At 32.4% G+C, this 24489-nt stretch overlaps 1 protein-coding gene across 2 annotated transcripts; it reads right to left on the reverse strand.

Annotated features, from left to right (window-relative positions):
• Nucleotides 1-490: 490 nt before the first annotated feature.
• LOC106627313 (putative inorganic phosphate cotransporter) lies at nt 491-24094 on the reverse strand. Of its 2 annotated transcripts, none has more exons than XM_014247386.3 (4): nt 23380-24094; nt 3801-3937; nt 2330-3403; nt 491-2256 (listed from the first exon to the last, which is right to left on the reverse strand). In XM_014247386.3, exons 1-4 carry the CDS (start codon nt 23405-23407, stop codon nt 2035-2037), a joined length of 1461 nt encoding a protein of 486 aa, XP_014102861.2. In that variant the 5' UTR covers nt 23408-24094; the 3' UTR covers nt 491-2034. The 2 variants fall into 2 exon arrangements, with proteins under 2 accessions (XP_014102861.2, XP_036225907.1); XM_036370014.2 differs by lacking the exon at nt 23380-24094 and adding an exon at nt 4619-4771.
• Between the last annotated feature and the right edge of the window lie 395 nt (nt 24095-24489).

The following is a 24489-nucleotide window of genomic DNA, read 5'->3' on the forward strand; positions in this document are numbered from 1 at the left end:
ATTTTCCTCACCGACTCTGAAAATAGCAATTTTAAGAAAAACGAGTTTAAAGTTTTGGGTACCAATGACACTAAGATAAAATATTCTTATGCTCACATACCCGAAACTATGTGCCAGATGCACTTCAAATTTTCGCGGAAAATATGAATATATATATATATATATATATATAAGAATTCGGAAAAATGTATATAATAAATTTTTTTTTTAATACATAAGTGGATATAACACCGTAACTAATCAACGATAATTAAAATTAGTCCAATCGTTCTTGATTTATAAATGGTTTAACCAGCCCGACTTTGTTAGAATATATACAGTGATGTTTTACACTCTCTAATTATACTAACTAGATCTTAGTTAAGTGTATTACTCATACTACTTTGACAAACCACCAGCAACCCCGGCAACCCCGGCAACAACATACAATTGAAATCATAATAGGTGTTCTGAGTTTTATTTGAAGAGCGCTTAAGTAATGAGACAACGCTTTGTTTAACCAATTGTATTGATTTTGAGTTTATTTTTGGAGTTCAATTCCAGATTTACTAGTATTATAATTATTTTTTCTTGTATATATATAATAGTTTACAAATTCTTTCATTTTTTATAATTAAATATATATAATGATTTACTTATGTCTCGATTCGTAAAAATTATATTATTGCATACTAAAAAAATAACAACTACACAACTAACATCATTTAATATAACAACCTAAAGATAAGTGTGTGCTTAAACTAGGACGAAATTTATAAAACTCAACTAAAATACATTTGCCGATTAAAAAATTAAAATGAAAAAAAAAATTAAACAACTTGCTCAAAACAAAGTGCTCAAGAAATGATATTCTTGTTCAATAACAATATACACCATTCAATAACTGTAATCCACATAACTGTGAAAAAATATGTAGCATATGTGTGAGCGAATCGAACTGCCAACAGTGATTATCTTCAGCGATTTGATTAGATAAACGTAGCGATGATCGAATATTTTATATATACATACATATATATATATATACAGCCAAGTAATTTAAGTGCATTGATGTGGCATATTTTATGATTACACAACGCGGAGACAATACAGACGTCACTTCGGTGCTGTAACGCACTTCCACTTTGCAAATAAGTAAATCAATCAATAATTGAATTTAATCTAAAAATAGAATAACTGTATATTCATCGTACTAAGGTGTTGTAATACGCCTTTATTTTTCATTTAGCTAGAGAAAAGGCAAATCTATATTGTACATTGTTGCTATCACTATTAACGGCACTTCACACATTCGCTCGCACATTACGCCCAGCACTGCTTATCGCCAATTCTACAAATTACAAACGTTTGGACAAATACTGTAAACAAAATTTTATTAAAAATTTGTAATTCATTATTTAGTTTAAGCTAATTTATAAAATGTTTTTTTTTTTCTTTCTTCTATTTCACTAATTTTTTCATTAAAAATATAATATCAATAGAAGTTGTATGTTTGATATGACTTGTTTACCCGTTTTTTTGCGCTGGCAATGGAAGCACATTTGTGACTACACATATTACAATTATGTTTATAGGTATTATACAAAATTAACACGAAATAACGCAAGTTAAGCACTCTTTAATATTCGTGACTGAGTTAACTACATATGTACAGATTAGTAAGAGCATTGTGTTGTCTGGGCTCTTACTTACTTACACACACCTTCTTTTATATAAAATACTTATTGTCTATGATACATAGATGTATGACTTAAAAAACTACTGATATAAATTACATTATCGCAGGACGCATGTGCAACGCAAACAATTGCAAACAATAACAACAATATGCAGCGTTATCCGCACTACAGGAATCATTCATAAGAGTCTTAACATAACATAAACCCTAATATACACATACACATATCTATATATATATATATATATATATATCATACATAAGTATATGCATACTAACAACTAGGAGGTCTTCTGTGTGCTTAATAAACTACAACTACAAATAAAGGAGCAATTAGTCCATACGGCTTCGTTGGTCTATTGCGTGCCGTTCTCCGTGATTGTTATCTTTTTCTTATCACCATTTAACAGTAACGCTGGCGATTCAGCGTCCACCACGTTCAAGCGTTTGGCTAATGCATCTTCGGGTGAATTCCAACTTTGCACTTCGGTTTTGCCGAATATGACAAAGAGCAAGTTGCCGACAAAGTAAAAGCCGGCAGCGATGAAAAACACAATACGCCACTCCACCACATTTGTCTGCAAAAATTGAATAAAAAATAGTTTTAATTAATAACACGGCAATGTGGTACAATTAATAGGTCCAACTTACCACATCGGTGACAACTAGACCGACGGCCAGCGGCGCCAAAGCGCTCATCACATTCGCTGAACCATTGGTAATGCCCATCAGCGTACCCGCATAGTTTGGCGACAGATCAATATGGTTGACCTGAAAGCCTAGATATGTGGCGCCACTGATACCCACTGTGAGTGTGAGCAAGATGACGGCCAGTAATGAATGCTCCTTTGTGACATAGCCGAGCGCGATAAGTGAGATCATTGGTATCCAATGACCGATGGAGTTGAAGAATTTGCGACTAAATGACAGCGATACATTCTCACGACGTGCCAACACCTTTGACAGGTAGATAAAGAAGAAACTGAGCAAACACATGACAGCATAAGGTAGAGACGATAGTAGAGCGCTATTTTTCATGTCCACACCGAGAATATTTTTCATGTAGTTGGGAATTTGTGTAAGCAGTGTCCAGAAACCCCACATATGCGTACAGTGTACAATGATCAGTGATAAAAATGGCGGTGAGGTGAAGATCTTGCCCCATGGTGTCGGCGCTACTGTGCGTGGCGTCGAATCAACTTGTCCCAATGAATTTTCGATAAATTTACGTTCCTCCGGTGAGATGGTTTTATGTTGAGCTGGTGTGCTGGCCGTAAATATGAACCAACAGACACCCCAAACTATACCTAAAGCGCCAGAGATGTAGAAAATACCAGGCCAACCGAGTGGTGATTCAGCAATGACGCCACTTATAGCCAATATAATAACAGTGCCGAATTGTGAGCCGGAATAACAGAAAGTACTCAGCGCGCCACGTTCTTCGACGGGTGACCATTTCGCCAACATGGCATGCGTGGCTGGATGTACGGAACCTTGCAACAGTCCTTGAATGACACGTACCGCAAACAATAGCTGCCAACCGCCAAACTCAACAGCTAACGGCGTGAGTAGTGTCAACACGGAGCAGAGCGTAATGCCAATTAGCAGTAATGTTTTCGCGCCATATTTCTGTGCTATGTGTCCACCGGGTATTTGCGTAGTGATATAACCCCAGAAGAAGCTGCTTAATACATAGGACTTGGTGCCCTCACTCCAATCGTATACCTGGAAGGAGAGAACATTTTACTTGTAACTCTCATTGCTTTTTAATGGTGCGAATGAGAAAGGTTTGGTAAACGCTGGATTATCTAGGTATCGCGAATATCGGAACTAAATATACGAAGTGTTTCATACTAGCATTATGTTACTTAAAATGAATAAAAAAAAGTTGTTAAAGTGTTCTTGAAAAAATATAAATTTCCTAAAGGATTAGGATTTGAGATCGTTCCAGATCCTTCACTAACTAAAAACAAAGTCACAAATATTGTCTAACTATTGATTTTCCCAGAAAAGTGATCGCATAAATTCTAAATACCTTGAAACAGGCCACTGAGGACAACAATCAGGCATTAATCTCGTTTACCCACCCTTACTTTTACAATTAATTGCATTCCACACTCACCGTCAGATCGCTGTTCGTGGAATTCCGATCCGTCATCGCCACAATGCCCACGCTGAGATTGACGCGTAACGCATAACAAATCGATAGGCAACAAAAACATAGGAAACATTGTATATGTCTTGTACCGATAATCGGTGCTGTAAATAGAAAGAAGAAGAACGAGATGAAGAATTAGTTTTCTGAACAAAAAATACAAGTATTGTATACCAATTGTAAATAACTGTATGTAAGGACTGACTTATCAGTAAAACGCATAAGTTCATAATAATATTTAATATATTTATATATTGTATAAAGTGAGGAAATCATTGAATGTGTGGCCACGAACTCAGCATGTGCCAGGCCCAAGTCTACGGTGCTTGAACCTTAAAAACTCATAACAATACTGAAGGGTTAGTGATAAGCGAAAGTGTGGACTACAAGCTGATTAGCTGGTATTATTGCTGTATTTGTAATGAACGCTTTGCTTATAAGATCACTTGACTTGCTCACTTAAATTAAAATTAAAAGTCACTTTAGCTAATTTGTATATACAGAATAGGGTATATTACGTTAGCCACGCTGTTTGTAACACGCAGACGGAAACAAAGAAATTGTTTAGATCGGACCACTATTACATACAGCTGCTATACAAATTGAACAATCAAAATCAAGTTGTTGTATGGAAACTATATTATAGCTTCAGTGCAACTGAACTTAATGTTGTTTTTTTTGCTTTGTTTCTTAAAGCATTTTTTAGAAAATTATTTTTGAATACTCTCACTGTAAAATACTCGTATGTATCTATGGAATTTTTTCTATCTGCAGCATATGCTTACTTTTGAACAGCATTTTAACTTTAGTGAAGTATGCACTTCCACAAAATACACTTGTATAATTTATCTGGTTCGATCGAGTGGATTTAATTTGTATGGCCGAAATATCGCCGCGTTAGCTGAGTGCACAAAATGCAACTGACTAGACAGTCAAGCGTTGTCCGGCGTTTAAAGGAAAGTTTTGACTTTCATCTAGCACACATATATATATCAATATATATTTAAACAAAATGTCTATAAACCTATGCATACATATGTAAGTCTATGTCGGCACGTATGTATGCCTATGTGTATGTGTGTAGGCGCGCACACTCACTCCAGCGCCGCTTACTCTGGTAAATGACACTTACGAGCGCACTTAAGACATATATTTATATAACATGTTCGTATGTACGTGCACTTGTAAAACTCATAAGTATATACATATGTGCATACATATATGTATACATGTGTATTCTGTCTCTTGTTGCAGCCATCACTCATGCCTTCTTACTTACGGGTGATTAGTAAGCAGCTTCTTTCAGCGATAAATACTTGTATATTTGCCTTAGATAAGTCTTTTCAATGTTAACTCACATACACTCATCTACATATATACCCCAATGTATGTATGTATGTATATGTGTAAACACCTAAAGTGATCGGCTAAGATGGACAGGCTGTCTTAATGGCACGCAGCGAGCAGGTTAAACAGTCAGCTCGGTAAATATATATGTGCAAACATGCTAAAAAAATATGTTTGTATGAACTGTTGAAGGGTAAGAACGTGAGAAGTTTAGCATTTAGTTATGATTATGTCCAAAACACAAAGTACTAGTTAACTTCTGGGCTTATAATCTGATCACTTCGAGGCGAAATCAGCTTTATATAGAAGCTAGCAAATAAATTCATTAAACCTCAAATGCTGTTCTTCATTCAAAGATATTTCGGTATTTAATATATTAATATATATATCTAAACTAGTGCTGGACTAGTGGTAATGTAACCAGTATGCGTATGAGTTATCTTTTACTACAAAAATTTTAGCGCTAATGTTGAGTTACACTGTATCATAATGCAGCATAGAATTAAGTTAGCTTAAACACCTTAATAATACCATGTTTATAGCACCCCGAAGGAAACGTTGCAGACCCTCTTAAGCATACATGCATATATAAATTATCAGCTCGACCACTTGAGTTGATTTAGCCATGTACATCTACATATTTGTTCGTATATCTGTCCATCCCTCTGTATGTACGCAAATTTCTCTATCAGTTTTTGCCCACGTCCTTTTCTCTCCAACAAGCTGTTAATTTGTTGAAACCGCTGATATTGGACCACTAAAGCATATAGCTGTCATACAAACTGATCGATCAAAATTAAGCCCTTGTAGGGAAAACTTTTTTATTTGACAAATTATCTTCACGAAATTTGGTATACAGTTTTGTCCCGGACAGCGTTAAAGTCTCCTAACAAATTGTTTAGATTGGACCACTATAGCATATAGCTGTTATACAAATTGATTTATCATAATTAAGATAAATATCTTTTTATACCTAATTTAGCTTATAGCCGAAGCTTACGTTTTTTCCTGTATCTTTTATAATTATTTACACGGTAACTAAATTGTATGTGAGGAAACTTAGCACGAGTGAGTAATAAAAATCTACCACTGCCAAGATTACCAAACAAATTCACTTACGAATTTATGTCAGTCATTTAATAAAACATACATTTTTTCTCAGATAATTATTATGTCGTCGTAGAAATTTATTCACCTCACTTCCATTTCGTCACGGAAATATTTTTCTCTCGACGCGAAATATTTTGAAATTCCCAAAGGCACTACTACTATTTACCCATACATGACTGCTCTGACTTATTCTTATTTTAGAGCGGTCTTTATTTTTGTTATGACAGCACATCATGTCCTTTACGTGACAGTACGCTTACAGCTAGAGAGCGGAGTTGAACGTCAACTGATAAATATCGCACGTCTGCTATGATAATGTCAAAAAAGAGTTTTATGATTTTGATATGCGCTATTACATTTTAGTGACTTTATTTTATTTTAATTCTTATTTTTAATATTTTAAATATTTGAGTAAGTGTTATTAAAAGGGCTGCAGATGCTGGAAACGTGTGCATTGCGGCATTTTCTGCCATCTCATGACGTTGTTATTTAGATTAAAAAAGACATTTGATCGTCACTTCGCCACTTGTTGCTTTTTTTCGTGTACACAAAGTAGTGTTTTGATTCCAGAAATTTTATTTCGAGGCCATAGGTTCTTGAGTATGACTACGCTTATCGAATAATGCTCGTTTAATGACTAAGTCAAAGTAGTTAGTTTAGATATTGAGTCGCTTAATTTCTTCTGTATGAAATAAGATCATATAGCGTGAATCTTCACTGAAAAGCTTCTTAATAGTAATTACGAAATCTTGATAAGCCTCCTAATTGCCAAAAAGACGCTTACTTATTACATTATGCGCTTTTAATGACGTCAAGAACATACTTGATATTATAACAGACATAAATTGAATATCCTTGTTTAGCTTTCTGGTATCTTAGTGAAGTTATTCGCATTGTATATGTCATACTTGTCAAAAGTGACAGACCCGAATGCGTTTTGACATTGACATTAAAATTGATTTAAAGAAAATGACGAATTTATATAACAAATTTATTTAAAGTATTTAAAATATTTTATGTTTACATTTTTCAGCATCTAATCTAAAAGTAACGGAATCTAAAATTATACTTCAAGTATATTTGCTTACCTACAAGACTGACATCCCATCAAAAAATCTAGCTTTATTTTGAAGTTGCGGTATATATATGTATGTTTGTTTGTTTATTTTTTCTAAGAAAGCTAATATTTTGTGTTTATTAATTGTGGCTATTAGTCTCTAAGTGAGTCACTTTAGAAATGTTTTTCAAATATATTAACAGAAAATAATATTGGCAATGTTTGCTGTAGCGGTGTTTGGGGAAACCTTGATACTGGTAAAAAAAATTTAAGACATGAAAAAAAAAAGATAAAATTGAATAGCGGTTTGACAAAAATACCCTATACGAAGTTTAGGAATTTTTCGAACCATTAATACGATATTTTATATGCAATGCTATTTGTGGGTTCTAAATATTTTCCTAGCTATTTTAATATTAAAAATTTTTAGAAGTATTATCTAATTGGATTCGTTTTTCGTTACTCATTTAGGTTCAGTACTTCGGTAAATGTAAATATGGATTATTTATTGATTCGCCTAATTGTAGGCAGCGTTTATTTGTTATTGGTTTAATGCCGTTTCATGTTGCCTACTTTTAGGTTGAAATGTAATCAATATCAAGTATAATTTATTGCATAAGTGTTAGCTTATTTGAAAGCTGCGACGAATTTTATCAAAGTGAAATGTAGACAGCTTCTGGGCTTCTTTCAGACTGACAAAGAGTTGCACTTAGTAGATCTCGAATTAGTGTTCGAGATATAATTTTAGCGACACATTATTCAAACCAATTTTCAATTAAGACTCGAAAGATGCTTTACATTTTTATTTTATAAGAAACGTAATATAGTAATTTTCAAACGAGGTCATTCACTGTAATTTTTTTCATACATTTCAAGTTAAATTTTGTTGCTGCGCTACCGTTTTAATGACAGATCACTTTCCTACACGCAATCCAAGGTTTATTGTGCCACACCTGCGTTTGTAACACCTGCTAAAATCAGCTGATCTCCATATTATGTGTTAGAAAATACAACAAAAAACAAAAGAAAACGCATTAAAATTTTGTTTACAGCTGCACAAGAGCATCCACACCCTCGAGAGCAGTAACCATCACAAACGCCAACACTTATAAGCAATTACTTATGTAAATTGCCAGATTTTTTTTTTTTTAACAACACGATTTAACGAGTTTAAATTTGCATTTAGGGTGTTTCCAGATGACATTAAGAAAAACTTTTTCACTTTTTTTTCGGCGCGTGAAATTTCAATGAAATTTTTCTTGGCATTTAAACAGCTATGCATTGAAGCTGTGGAATCACAACCACACATATACACATTGCAGTGTGACAAAAATACCACAACGGAAATATTCGTATATAAAGTTGCGCACACATTTGCTTACATATATACGAATTAATATATGCACACACACCAGCTAACAGCCGGGCGCTAAGTCAAACATACAAACACACGTGCAAACTTCATTCAAAATTGCCAAAACTACATTAATATTGAATTGGTAATTAAATGTTGAATGAATGTGAAAAGCTCGGTGCGCTGCTCCATATTTAGTGTCAGCGAAACGCTCGCGCTTGCGCTCAACAACATGCGTCAGTCCGCGTTGTTGCTTTCACACGCAACATGCGGTCAACTAACGATGTGTCATGTACTCATAACTGATTTGGAATTTTTTTACTATGGCGCAAAATCGCATTATTACAACAACAATGACAACAAACGCCACCAACAAGCAAACAAGTTTACCATAATCTTATTATAATGATCGTAATTGTATGGCATATCATTTGATAATGGTTAATTATGCATTGTTTTTGTTTATAATTAGCGTTAATTGGCACATGTAGTTGCTTCTGTTCTTGTTCTTCTTCGCACACCATTAAATTGCAAATTTTTCTCTGCGTCAGCAAGTACAATTCCAGAGGTATATTACAATGCCATAAAGCCATACCAAAGTTAGGTGTAACAACATGACTTGCATGTTGGTATGTGCTTTGGCGTTTGGCTATTTTTAGCTTCAAGCCATAAGCAGAAAATGCACCATTCTTTACTTGGCTTCTAGTCAACCGCAAGGGAATCCTCCATCACTGCTTGTTGTTTCGGCTTTTTAAGCGCTGACTCTGCGTTTTTTTTCTTCACAATAATTGTGTAAACTTGTTTACGAATTGCAAAAATGCAACAAAGCAGCGAAGAGGCTCCGAACAGAAAAAAAACGTGCGTTGTTACGATAGGAAAAGTACAGAAGAGTTTTTTTGTAAGCGATTTAAGGAAAATGAAAAATATGGTTAAAAAAAAGAATTAACGGTTGAAAATAAAGAATTCTGCTGTGACACAAATATAATTTAAAATTAATATTGTGTGGACAAAAAATCTGACGATGGCAAAATGTTTTGCTTTAAGCTAATTATGCATTTCTTTAGTGCTTTTCAGTTTTTTGAAATGTAGAAGATTCCATTTAAATTTGTATAGCATTTATTTATAGCCTACCAAAGCTTGTAATCAGCCTCTGGCTCAATATAAACTAACGAAAGTACCCAGATTAGCACTTCTTTGTAGCTGCTTTTTAATACTTTCTTGATATAAGAGTTGTATAATAGTGGTACCAAGTACCACTTACGTGTTTTTTACAGCTTTAATTTTAAGTATACCATCTGATCAAATATGACCCGGACTAAAGCAAACCGAATCGATACATTTTTTGTCCTAGATTGGTGCCACCTTTTCTACGTGGGGGAAAGTTTGATGTCCATATGTCAATTAGTGTAGCTGTTTGTTTACGATATGAAAAGGTTGTCTGGCGATTTTTACCATGGAAAACAATTTTACAACGAGTTTGCTTGAAATTTTGTGTTTCCAGTGAAATCATACATACGAACAGAAGTATTTGAGAAGTACAAAGTATTCAGTGAATGCCGTGAAGTCATCGAAAACTTGTCTCATGCGTGTCTTCCATCCACCTCTGTTAATAACGCTATATCTAACTTCGATTAAGTTAAGAAACTCGTCGTGCTGACATCGGAGAAATAGCAAAGGATGTCAAAGTTATCAAAATTTGGACCTTTTGCAAAAACGATGACGAGTAGAGGTCGTAAAAGAGATGCTTGACAACGTATAGTTGAGGACCCTACATTCATCAAACGCATCAATAGCTCTAAAAATGAGCCGCAACCAAAAAAATTAAAATTCGCTGAATGCACAAAAGGCCGTCCCAAGGCCGAGGCTTATAAAAAGTGTATGAAAAGTTGGATTAAAGCTTGGCATACTTATAATTTTTCCGGAAGATAGATTTGTATTAAAATATGTGAAAATATAGCTTTTTTTGTCAATCCTGTGCAAATTTGATCAGATGGTATATTGGTCAATATGGTATTAGAGTTATCTTAATGAAATTTAGAGAGCACTATCAGTGTTGGTTTATAGAACTACACCTCCCTCAAATAATGCGAAATTGTTTCTATTGTTTAAAAATATTACTGACAAAACGTAGATATCGGTTAGATATGGCAAGAAAAATTATCTATTTATATATATTATTATAAAAATAATTGTCATATTCTAAGAAAAAAGTGTTCTTCTAATGAAATTGCATAAATAAACAGTAATTTTTGAAAATATCATTAATAAAGTGTGATTTTAAATTTGATACAGGTATATGTTTAAGCCAGGGTTAAAAAAAATTTAGAACCCGAAAATCAGTACCGTTGCACAAAACATTACAATTGCTTGAATAGCTTCTTTAAACTTGTGACCTTGTGGCATGAAAAAGTGTATCGAGAAAAAATTAGCTTCAGAAAATATTTCCAGTGCTTTAGATTTCCGAAAAACAACAATAAATATCGGTAGTTAATTGCATCGATTATTATGGGAAAAACACGTTCGTACATAACCAAATGTGTGCAAACACGATCGGTGCAAATCCGCCCAATTACAGGTGCATTTCCATTGAATTCTACGAGTGGGTTTCTGATTTATTTTGAAATTTGATTGCAAACAAATGTAATTGAACTTTTTATATGGCTGTGGGACCTGTTTCCCGGCGGTGCGCCGCTAGCAGTCGGCACCAACTTCCAACCCCCGCAATTTTGTATTAGTATTAGTTTGTAAGCTGCTTTGCAAATAGGCCTTTGAACCTCGACTTCATGACTCAGTGATGCGATGACGTCGCGTGTGATCGTGCTTTGGCTGAAGTTGATCACCTTCTTCTTCGGCTTGCTCGTTTTTTTCACATTTTTCTCCGACAATATGTTGTTTTGTTCGCCGCCAGCTAGGCGACTGCAAATAAATACATATGTACACACTAGTTACTAGCGTTGCAGCGAGCTTTATACCGGTGTATGTGTCTGTGTGTCTGTTGGTGTGTGGTGTGTCTAGTTCCAACGTGATCGCCAAGTCTCGTGCAATTTCGTCGCGCCACCGTTGGAATGTTGTTGCTGTTGGCCTAAACTATGCTGTTGTCGTTCGCTGGCTGGCTGACTGACTTGCATTGCGTGTATTTTTAGCCATGTGCCACTCACGCCTCGCTAGTGTGCTTGATGTGCTCGCAATTGTGCATATTTGTTGCTATTTTTGCTTTTCGCTTCATTTTGCATGCCATAACTTTGCACACGAATGTGCAATTACTAGATATTGACGCGCTCTCTCGCGATCCGCTTGACACCGCAACAAAAGTAGTCTCAAAAGTCTCTCAAAAAAGTAGTAGTAACAAAAATAGTCTCTATTTCTCTCTATAAAATGTGTATAATGTGGTGTGTCGATAAAAATGTCATTGTGTTTGTACCTCAGCGTGGCAGCTGCTCAGCCAGCGCTGTACATTTACGTTGCCTGTTGTTGTAACTGCTCCGATTTTCATAGCACATTCTTTGATAGTGGTGCCACGATAAGCAGCAAACGTGCTTTTTTCTACACACTCGCCACAATCGACGTGGAGTTCCACTTATTTGTATGTTGGAGGCACGACTGACTTAATTGGCCCCCACTACGCAACGCCCGCACCTCTCAGCGCTCTAAAAATAACGCTTTTGCGCACTCTAATGTTTCGACATAGAAAAAATGCTCTGGTGCGAATTTGTTCATAGATTTTAAAGTGAATATTTTATACTCTATATTTGCTATATTTGTTAGCGCTTATTCACGTGATTGGCGACGCTCTGCGTGTTCTATGATTGAAAGGCATGTGTGTAGGTGCACACATGTGCATATATTTATATTTATCTTATAAATGTATATATATGTATTTTTCAACACTTTAGTTTTTTTTTTAGTGTTTTTGTTTAAAAAAAATGTAATTTTTGTTTCTTGTAGATAAGCGCTGCTCATTTGTTTGTGAAAATTACTTAGCGCTTCGCGCGCACATTTATGATGCTACTTTTTTGTTAATATTTTTCTTTTTTTGGAAACGCGCAGCTTGGTGACAAATTTGTTACTTTTTGTTGTTTATTTTATATTTTTTGTAATTTTTTATAACTTTTCTTTCGTCTTTTTATATTTGTTTTATTTTGGACTCTGCTGCGCAGCATGACTTGATAATTTAATGTGAATTTCATGCAATGCTCATGTATTGTTAAATAATTAACACTTTCGATGTTAGCTCTTGTAATTGTTGTTAAGAGCATGTCGTTTTTATTATGGGATGAGCTTTGGCGTGGAATTTGGGCTAACAAAATAATTTACTTTTTGAACTTTGAGCTCTTTGAGTTTTGAGTACACCCAAGTGCTTTGTTGGTGCTTTGCGAGTATTGAAAATTGAAACGCGCACCTTTTTCAACTAAAATAACGCAAAAATATTGCATATTCTTATATGTAAAATATACATTTTGCCTTCAATTGCATTTTATGTTTGTACAAACGAACCAGTTAATTGCTAAAACAAAAAAAATCGTTAACTTCGGTTGCACCGAAGCTGGTATATCCGTCTTGCTGATCATATATGTATATATATATATTTTATAGGATCTCCGACTTTAGGTGTTACAAACATCGTGGCAAACTTAATATACCCTGTTCAGGCCCAAGCGCATCGCATTTATCAATCGTAAAATAAAAACCAATCGCTTAAACAAAAACAAATTGTTTGAAATAAAAAAAAAATTCTTGAAACAAAAATAAATTGTTGCAATTTTGCGCGTTCTTCCGGTGAGTTCAAATTTTATATGCCGGAAATAAGGCCAGATAAAGATCTGCACTTGAAATATGGCCACCCTAAAAGCCGCGCTGTGTAATAAATTTCAAATCACCCACAAACACTTAAAAACTTGTAAAATAAGTTCATATTCTGATGCATCAACACCTTTAAGTAGCACACCAAGTTAAAATAAAAATAAAAAACACATAAAATTTTTTGCAATAAATCGCAAATAAATGTCAATTAATTCTTAAAGTGAATATAAAAAATATTATTTCAAACAAAATAAAAAATACCAAAAAAAAAACTCAGTTGTTAAAATCAGGTTTTCATGCTAACCGCGCGATTACGCAGAAACCGCAAGCGCTACCGTTCAATGCCACTCATTGGCTAGCAGATGCGCAAGTGACTCCAGAGAAATCAAATTGTACAACGCGTTTAGGCGCAGAACGCCAGCGCCTACCATTGATTACAATAAATATACATTATTAAATATATGAAAAACATAAAAATTATAATAAAAATCAATAAGCAAGAAAATGAAAGCGAAAAACCCGCGCGGCAATTGATAGCTTCAATGTCGTCGCTAAGTGTTTTAAATTAACAAATTAATTAATTAATAATAAACATTTTAGGAAAAAAAGAAAAAGAAATTGAGCAGAAAAAACGTTTTTGTAAATTTTTATAATGCCAATAAAGATTAATTAATTTACTATGTTCCAAACTGATCGACATTGCGTAATGTTTTTGCGCCAAACGCACAATTTTTCTGATCGCTATCAATAGGTGCTCTCCAAGCGTGTGGAAGTTCCACGTATACTCAATTTATTGTGTCGCCGGATAACTTTTCAGGTAAGCACTTCACTTGCCATTTGACGCATGCTGATATTTATTTGTTTTTTTTTATCTAAATACTTAGATATTAGAATAACATAAGTCTAAGTTTTTAGTGAGTCAATCATAAACGCGCTTTGATCAAGCTGTAGAAACATTTTTGACCTAAAAGTATCATTTAGTCCTCAGAGTGAGCTTTTCTGAGCCGGCGAAGCTATGTAGTAAAGAACTAGAAGTTAAAGATTTTATAAGCGTTTAAAGTTTCGCTTAAACTTTTGTGATTTTTAAAGCTTTTTGGTTTTAAGTGGTAATAATATATATATGTATATATACAAATTATTTTCTTGTACTATAGGTATACAGGTACCCATTAATTAAATATCAATTTTCTGGCTTCAACTATATGGACAAAACTTTATAAAGCTTATGAAATTTTGTTAAGCTTTTATAAATAGTAAGCAGTAGTTTCAGCGTATTATCAGTCACGAAGAACTATGTTTTGAATTCACTCATATTTAAAGTATTTTAATTACAGATAAGTATTTTTTAAAACAAAATGTTTTTGTCAGTAAATGGCCCACTCCTAATTTCGTTTGGCCATCTAGAGAAAGCTTTGTGAAGCTTTTAAAGTTTTGTGAATTATTTTGTCCCTCAAATTGATGCTCAATCTTTTCTGAGAGGATTGTTAAGAGTCCTCTCATATTTCTCATATTTCGTAAAAGCCATTTTGACATTACGGCTCATAATCATAAAACACCGATCGTATGTAATCAATGAAAAATTTGAAGGACGCAAACATAATTACGCTGTAGATTGGTACGTACGATAACTTCGGTTACGGCAAGTCAGCTTCACACATATTTTTATATACATGCATAAAATGAGCGTATAAATTAAACATAAATATATATATTTTTATTGAGTGCAGTGGATAGCTAGGTTAAAAATAAAATCAATTTGGAACTTTTTCCATATAAAAAGTGTATCGATGTGATAACCACACGCATACTAGTAACATCAACCTATCGATAAGTTAGAACAACAAATTAACCAATCTTATCTAACTATAACTGGCAATTGTGTCGGTAAATTTGCTTCCAATACGGTGTACTAAAGCAATGATAGTTGACGGCCCTACTTTTATCAAAGAATTTTATGACTTAAAATTTTCCGATTTAATAAATTTGTGTCGGTAGATTTTTGTGCTTTGCAACTTTTTTTTTTATAATCAGTAACGGCATGCCTGAGTTAAGTTCATTTATTTTAGTTATTTGTTTTGATATTTGCCACGACATTTAGTCAGACAGTTATTTACATGTATTATATATAACTTTTCGCTTGTAGCTATAACTTTGATAAGGTTACAGTTCATTTTTACATTTTTGCTATTAATAATATTATGAAGTGCTTGACTTGTTTTCGTTTACTTTATTTGATTTTATTTTGTGCATGATTACTATGTTAGTTATCTGTTGAAGTTTAGTAAATTATGAAATGATAAGCATTAAAGTACTTTAGTAGATAGTGTATAAATAAATCAATAGATAATTGCTTACTTCGCATAAGCAACTCAGCCCATTTTACTACAGCACTGAATGCGATGAAATTAGTGGTAGACAAAATATAGATAAAATATTGGCTTTAAATTGTTTTGCATATTTAATAACATTATTTTTCGTTTTTATAAATAAATGTATTCTATTCTTATCAACTCAACCGAAAGTGACTACTTTGACACTAGGTTGCAACTAGTTAGATGCAATAAAAAATTTCATTGATTTAATAACATCGTTTTTAGTTCTAATAATTATTCGAAATTTATTTTTAGCAGCTCACCCGAAAATTATTACTTTGGAACTAGTTTGTAACTAGTTATATGCAATAAACAATTTTGTATTTTTGCGCTTTTTTATTAAAATACCGCCTTTATGTGTACATGCTTATATAGTAAATTTTACTGCATTTTTACTTGATCAACGCTGCGTACTGATAATACTTACGTACGATGAATCCGCTTGATTAGCAGTACTTTTCGAATCAAATATTATTGTATATACTTCATGTATTCATTCAAATAGCGAATTTGCTCATTGTAAACAGCATGGAAATGCTTTCTATTTTCCGTTTTCTTCTAGTACATATTATCTTTCTATTTTCCTTTTCTTCTAGTACATATTATTTCGGATTTTTTTTTTGTATACAATTTTTAAAGTAAGCTGCAAGCGGCACGCGGTTTTAATGATAGTCAACAAAAAAGAACAAAGGTATCAAAATAAAATTTAAAAATATACAATTACTTAAAAATAAAATAAAATTTGTCCAACACTACTTTCTCTAGTCGGTCGTTCTTCGCTAATTGCTGTGGCTCAGCGTCGTGTTCGTATATATGTACTCGTATGTATGCTCTCACTGTCGCTATTTTTATTATGTGTTTTACGTGGCAAATATATATGTATTTTCTACGCTTCACAATGATTTGTTTCACTTTTTGAATTTAAAAATAGATTTATTTAAATTTTCAGTCAACAGCGTGTGATCACCCAAACAATATAGCCGCTATTGTTTTGTCTATTGTTATTACTTCTTAATTGCCAAAAGTTTTTATTTACAATTTTATTTATTCTTATTATTTTTTTGCTGATTTGTAATTGAATTTAACCTGAATACTTTTTTATTGAAAATATTTGAAATATGTAAAATTAAAATTAAATTTTTTTGTTGAATTTATTTAATAGTTTTTATAATCTGATTTATATTTTTTAATTTGAATAACTTTTTCATTTAGAGTGTTTTTCAAATAAATACACTTTGCCTTTACAAAGAGCAGTCATTTATAAAACTTATATACATTATTAGTATCTAACGCTTTAAGCACATAACTGTATGTATACATATGTACTTCTGTATGTATTTTTGGCATAAATGATTTCACATAATAAATTCTTTTTGATTGCCACTTGAAATGCAAATATTCCAAAGTTATACCTACTAAATTTATTTTCATGCACCCACACACACGCACACATATCAAGTACTACAAAAGCTGCCGTATTGTGTATTTACATATTTAAAAATACTAATTTGCGCTTATAAAAGTGCATGAGTACTTATATAATATATTAATACAATTGCTTGAGAATATGTAAATAAATGCATTTATACTGTTGTTGTTTTCTCTACTGTGTTTTTGCTTTGTTACGTAGCGTATATAACCATATACATATATACTTTTTGTATATATTTTATATATATACACATACACATACTTTAGTATTTATATTATTTTAGCACTGTGTGGCTAACATATTTATAAGACTATATATTTCTGATCACCAGTTTTTACAATAGCTGAGCGTGATGGCACGTTGACTTTAGAAGAAACTGTTATACATATACACACACATATACAAAATAAAACTGAATAAGACTTTATTTATTAGCTACATACAGATGTATTTAGTATAAGCACTTTACAATGTTATTAACACTTCATTGTTGAGCAGAGTTTAAATATAGAAAAAAAAATATTACATATTTAGACCTTATTTGTTTTAATTCTAAACGCCGAAATGCTAGAAATTTACATATATCTATTAATTGAAGTAATTTTGTTTCTTTTATTATTAATCACTTGTTGTTTTTGCATATGGCAGAAAGTTTGCTCATAGATTTGTTAAGTGATTTTTATAAATTGGTTGAGAATTGTACACAAATAACGAAAAAGAATAAAGTATCAAGATAAAAGTATGTTTATACCCTGTTAAGCTATAAGAAATGTATTACAGCTTCGGAAGTTAACGTTTTTGCTGTATTTTTTTTTTACCGCGCCCTCACCTTTGTGTTTGCATAATGCATCTATTTTTTTTTTAAGAAAATATATAACGGATTTCAATATACACTATTGTCACTTTTCTCTATTAATTAATTTATATGCGCTCTATTACAAAGCATTTAACATAATCACTTTACAGCTTAACAACAACTGAAAAAAATTTAAAAATTCATGATAATAAGTATGCCAACATAATGAGTTAACACCTTATCAGAAATTGTCATGCCTTCCTGGAAAATCAAACTATGCAATATACAACTACAAAACGAAAGCAACAACAAAAATACACACAATCAATCGATACTAGCTCATTGCAGTATGTAAGGCTTTATCTTTTATTTATGAGCAAATAAATATACTAACAGCTAACATCAAAAAGAATTCCATGTAAACTATACACTTTATATGCAAGTATATAGTATACATACATATGTATGTCTATATGGTGTGTAACAAAGTCGGCTTAGTAATCAACGTTTTTTCCACAGCGTTCACTCCTATTCGAGTATGCATAGAAATTCGTAGAACACATGTTTCACAAACTAGTTTTTTACCGCAATTGAACATGTGTTAGTGTAGCTTCGTTAAAAACGAATACGCACACGCACGCACACAAACACGCTCCTAGCGACTTCCACAAGCACATGATGTGTGCACGTGCTGACTGCAGTGGAATGTTGTTGTCCACCCAGTTCAATATGCTGCACATACATATGTTTATGTATTTGTGTTTGTGTGTATATGTATATGCGCGCTAATCAGCGAGTAAGAGCAATAGAATAACAAAGCAACAGGCGAGCAGTTGAAAAGCCGACAAAACGCCGGTCGGCTGGTGCACGAATTTCAATGGACTTTGAGCTGGTGCTCACACATTTACACATGTGTGCTTGTATGTGTGTGTGTTTGCAGACATTTTTATGAGTTTATATGCACTTATCAGTTTCGAAAGTGCATTTGTACGCATGTGCGTATGTGCGTGTGGCAAGATGCCGCTGGCTAGCTGTATCTTGACAATTGTCTGCATCGCTGTCTATCGCCAGCAGAGGAGAAAGTGATTGAGGCCAAACGCGAAGACATTGAATGAATTATATAGGAGAAAATGCGAAAATGCTTAATTTACACTTGAAGGATAACGGCAATTGTGCAGCGCAAGGGCCGCTAAGGCAGAAAAGGTGTACACAGATGCAGCTATGTGCATTTACGTGAGGCATTTACTTGCTTGCACGTATGCGTGCGTGTGTGTATGCAAGTGCAATTAGCATAAGTAAGCAATCAAGTATTTGATGGTTCTAATTGTAATTGTCATACACAATTTAGAAATTAATTGTTGTATATTTCCATATCAGTTACCGTTGATATAACGGCTCATGTAGAAATGAATTCACGGTAAAGGAAGTACAGTCAGCCGTTCACGCCAATATTCATTCATATTATATGCACTTATACAAGTACTTACCTATAATAAAATATTGTTAGCAAAAAAGCAGCGAGCCATGTAATATTAGATAATAATAAATACTAATGAGTAATAGCTTTGAATGGCGCGATAACTTGTACCTATATATATAGCCAAATATATGTATATGTGTGTAATTAAAATGCATAAAGTCGTATAGATATTTCTAAATACAAAAAAACAAATATTTGCTAATACACTCAACAACTAATTGTGAAATGGCAGGAAGCTACGCTGAAATCAGGCTGAAAAGTGTGCGGGAAAGTAAGTTTATTATTGAATGCAATTGACGTACATATTATATAGCAATATACTTGTTTTCGCATGACTTGTAGAAAATAGTTAGGGATAATAATATTATTGTGCAAAAAAATACATAAGTAATGCTTAATTTAGGAAAAACGTGTGCGTGTTATTAGCTTATTAGATGGTTCTTAAAGTTTTTTCAAATTGCAAGCTTTTTAGCACATAAATTTAAATTAAAAAAATTAAAAAATTACAATATAAAAATAAAATGATAATATTAAATGAAAAAAGTATATAAGAAAAATATATAAAAAAGTAAAATAAAATTCAATAAAAATGTTATTAAAATGAATAAGGAACAAAACAAAAAATAATAATAATTTAAATTAATCAAAAAAATGCAGAAATTTACAGTACATTTTTTTCGATTTTAGGCAAATATTTTATTAATTTACGAAAATAAATGTATACTATGCTAAGTATTGCCAACTAAAAAATTTATACAATAAAAAATATTTAAAAATGACAAATTTCGTGAAGATACCTCGTCAAATGAAAATGTTTTCCATACGTTCAGTTTGTATGGCAGCTATATGCTATATTGAACCGATCTAAACAATTTCTTTGGAGATTACATTGTTGCCTTAGGAAAAAACTTATGCCGAATTTCGTGAAGATATTACGTCAAATAAAAAAGTTTTCCATACAAGTACTTGATTTCGATTGTTTAGTTTGTATGGCAGCTATATGCTATAGTGGTCGGATATCGGCCGTTCCAATAAATGAGTAGCTTCTTGGTGAGAAAAGGACAGGTGCAAAATTTCAGAGCGATAGCTTAAAAACTAAGGGACTAGTATGTATATATACAAACAGAGAGACAGACATACGGACATGGCTAAATCCACTCAGCTCATCATGCTGACCATTTATGTTTATATTGTTTATGGTCTCCGACGTTTCCCTCTTCGTGGCAAACTTAAAGTATCCTGTTCAGGGTATAACAAGAAAAGGTTAAAAATTGTCAACAAAAAAAAATCAAACTGCGACTTTTGAAACTTAAAAAAATCTCACTTATTAATAGTTTTTATTGACATTTAACTAAACTTTTACTAAGCCACATTATTGAACTAACAGTAGTTATCGAACTTTAATTATTTTGCGCGCCAGTTACTCAATATTATGAAACACATTTCCTAAACCACTTGTCTAATTGCCATTACAAAATTCAATTACACTAGTTTCTGCAGCTTTTTGTTTTCTGCAGCTTTTTGTTTTTGTGCAAATAAGTTGCCTGTTTTATTTTGCTTCCGGCCGTAATTAGCCGCAACAAAAACAAAGCGATGTTTGAGCGCTGAAAACGTTTTCTAAAAACGAGAAACAAAAATAAAGAAAATTGAAGTTAATCACACAAACACATACACACACCATTCTATTTTATTTCTAACATAAGCGCATATTTTATTGTCGTTTGATACAATTTTTATTTCAATTCTCAACATAGAGTTCTTTATTTTCCTTTTTACATTATTGACATATTGATCGTGCTAGTCGCTAAGCGTACAAAGCGTGTTGAGACGGCTTTTGCGAATTACCAACATATTAATATTGAATGTTTATTGTTCATGCTGCTAATTTCAAACTTTATTTGTTAGCATTTGTAACATTTTAGAAAATTTATTTAGATTCTCGCCATAGCTTTGAGCATCCAAAATTCGTTTGTCACTTTAGAGAAAAATCCCGTCGAAATTCAAAGTATTTATAAAGAAAAAGGTTATCAGCATGGTTTTATATATAATATATAAAAATATTCTTAAGTATTCTCCTATTCCAAGTTGTCGCCGCAGTGAGATTATAAAAATCTGAAATGCTATTGTACTTTGCACTTGGTCACGTGTGTCGGTTAAGTATTTATCACTCAAGTGTGGTGATTGAGTTGGGTGTTGATTTTGAAAACATTTTTTAGCGTTTAAAGAATTTTCGAATTTAATTAAAATATTTGTGAAATTGTTATAAATACAGATATATAAAGAAAGTTTGCATAAGTCAAAATAATTATTTAATAAATTATTTCTTTTAGTTTTTTGTTTAGAGATTTATTGTTATTATATTACAGTTAATACACAAGAAGCGCTAGGGCTTAATTAACATTTTGTCACTGTTGCAATAAATATAAAACAGTTTTAACTTGTGTTGATTGCATTTCAAAATTAAAATTTTCAAAAAAAAACACATGTTGAATTATTTTAAATGTTATTGTTTTTAAATATTTCTTGATTTTTTTTTTAAATTTATACAACGTTTGGTTTTGCAAAGTTTTACATCCATAAACTTTAAAGTTTTAAAAAACTTAAACTAAATTAATTAAAACTATATTAGTGCTTGAAATTTCGCAAAATACTGTTATACCACAAAATAGTATTTATTTTTTGCTAACTTTTAAACTTATAAGCTTAAAAAATTAAAAAGAAAATGTATATAGAAAACAGTATTTCTTGTTTATTATTATTATTAAAAAAATTGTATACTTTATTTTTATTGTTATTCAAAAAAAAATATTTTTAGTTATTATTTCTTGTGAAATAATTGTTTGCATTCATTATATATATTTGAAAGTTATTATAATTCCAATCTTTGTGAGTATTTATTTGTCAAAAATTGTTCAGCAATGTTTATTAATAAACTTTTCTAATAACTTAAAAATAATGTTTAAAATATTTTTTCAACTTTTGTCTTAAATTTTAAATAAAGAAGTTTTTTTTAAAATATTTTTCCTTTAAAAACTCATTGAATTTAATTTACATATTTTAAATTTATTCCAAATCAAAGTCTTGTAAAACTTTTTTGCACAAAAATTTTTAATATTATTATTTTTTAACGTCATATTTTTTTATAATTATTATTTATTCTGTTATTTTTGGTTTTATTTTTGCTAATAAAAAAAGTTTTTTAAATGTTCGCGAAACAACAAAGTAGTCAATCAATATAATTGCAGTCCCAGTTTCAGATTCATTCATACAAAACCCAAAGAGAAAGAAATATACAGATACAATAAATCTGTACATCGAAATATACGCGATAAACGCCTTTCTATTCTAGTTTTCTAGTTAAGTTTTGAAAAGCAATTGCTAACCATGTGCGAGCTTCAAACATTTTGAACAAAAGCTTGCTAATGCCAGAGAGTACTACGTTGAGCAGTTGTTGGTGTGATATTTTCATACATTTTTATAAAACGAGTAAATTTTTCAAGTTCTGGTTTAAACTTATTAAAATATTTAAAAATAATATTTTAAAACTTTTTTAATAGAATTAAAAAAATTTAAAATATTTTTAGTTTCCTAAAATTTAAACAAAAATTTTTTTAAATATTTTCTAAACAATATCCTAAAACAATTTTGAACGCATATTTCAAATAGATATCACCAATAAATTATATTGTACATTATCTTTTCTTTCACAATTTTTTTTGTAATTTTTTCCACAAAAAAATTTAATATTTACTAATTGTATAATATATTTTCACTCGAAAAAGGGTTTCCCATCTTTACCTTTTTCAAAACGCCTATTTTTCACCATATTTTCTGTTACAGCTGCCGTTATTGCGTTGAAACTTGCACGAATTTGATGAAAAAACGCTTTGTTGTTGCTGTATGTTGCTTTCAAGTACTGCTATACACAATGTCACTTGTATAGTATTTTTTTATTGTTGCACAAATATATTTATATAATTTTATCTACTCGATTGAAGCGGTATATGTATATATTTTCTATGGCGATGAGCTAACTATTTTCTGCCACGACTTTTCTCAATACCGTAGCACACGCGCACGTTTTTCTACGCTTTCTGCGTTAGACTGAGCAGCACTGCAAACAAAACGTGTGGAAAGCCGAAAGCTATGAAATCAACAGGCGCCGATGACGTAAATCGACAAGCAACCAATTTGACTTTGATAGCAATGCCTGCAGTTGTTGTTGATAATTTGATTTGCTACAACCTTTGCATTCGATGATTAGCACAGACTCGCGCACAAATTGACGGCGATTTCTTACTCGATCAAATCGAAAATCACTTTTTCGTGAAATATTTTTTTTGGACGCGATCACGAGAATTTTGTATTTAATTTCTATTTTAAATTTTCCGCGTGTGTGTTGTTGTTGCGTTTGTGAGTATCTGTACCGTTTTTTCTTTGATGCGTGTAGAACGTTAAATTTTCACGCGTTCTCGTTTGAGAAGCGTTCTGAATTCGACTGCTTGAAGTGAACGTGTTGGCAATGCTTTTATATAAATAAAACTGATCACAACAGAAAAGGCGCGCGGGTACGTTTGTGCTGCGCGGACAACAGCGCGCGCACATACACACGCACGCAACACAGCAGCGCGCACACACAAATGCACGCGCGAACTCAGCACTGACAGCGGCACCAACAACAAAGAGCAAAAGTAACAAAATAAAAGAGGTGCCATCGGCTTCTAACTGCTAGCAGCAGCAATGCGACAGAGGCGCTGTTACACACACACACGCACGCGTACGCGCATAAGCACCCACATACACATGGCGCATGGCTGAGCGCTATTGCAGAGACTAGTTTCACTCGGCAAGCAACAACAACAGCAACGGAGCGTGAGTAAGGCCAGTGGTCAGCAGCGGAGCGAAATT

Source organism: Bactrocera oleae, chromosome 4 (assembly GCF_042242935.1).
Source record: "Bactrocera oleae isolate idBacOlea1 chromosome 4, idBacOlea1, whole genome shotgun sequence".
Lineage (NCBI taxonomy): Eukaryota > Metazoa > Arthropoda > Insecta > Diptera > Tephritidae > Bactrocera > Bactrocera oleae.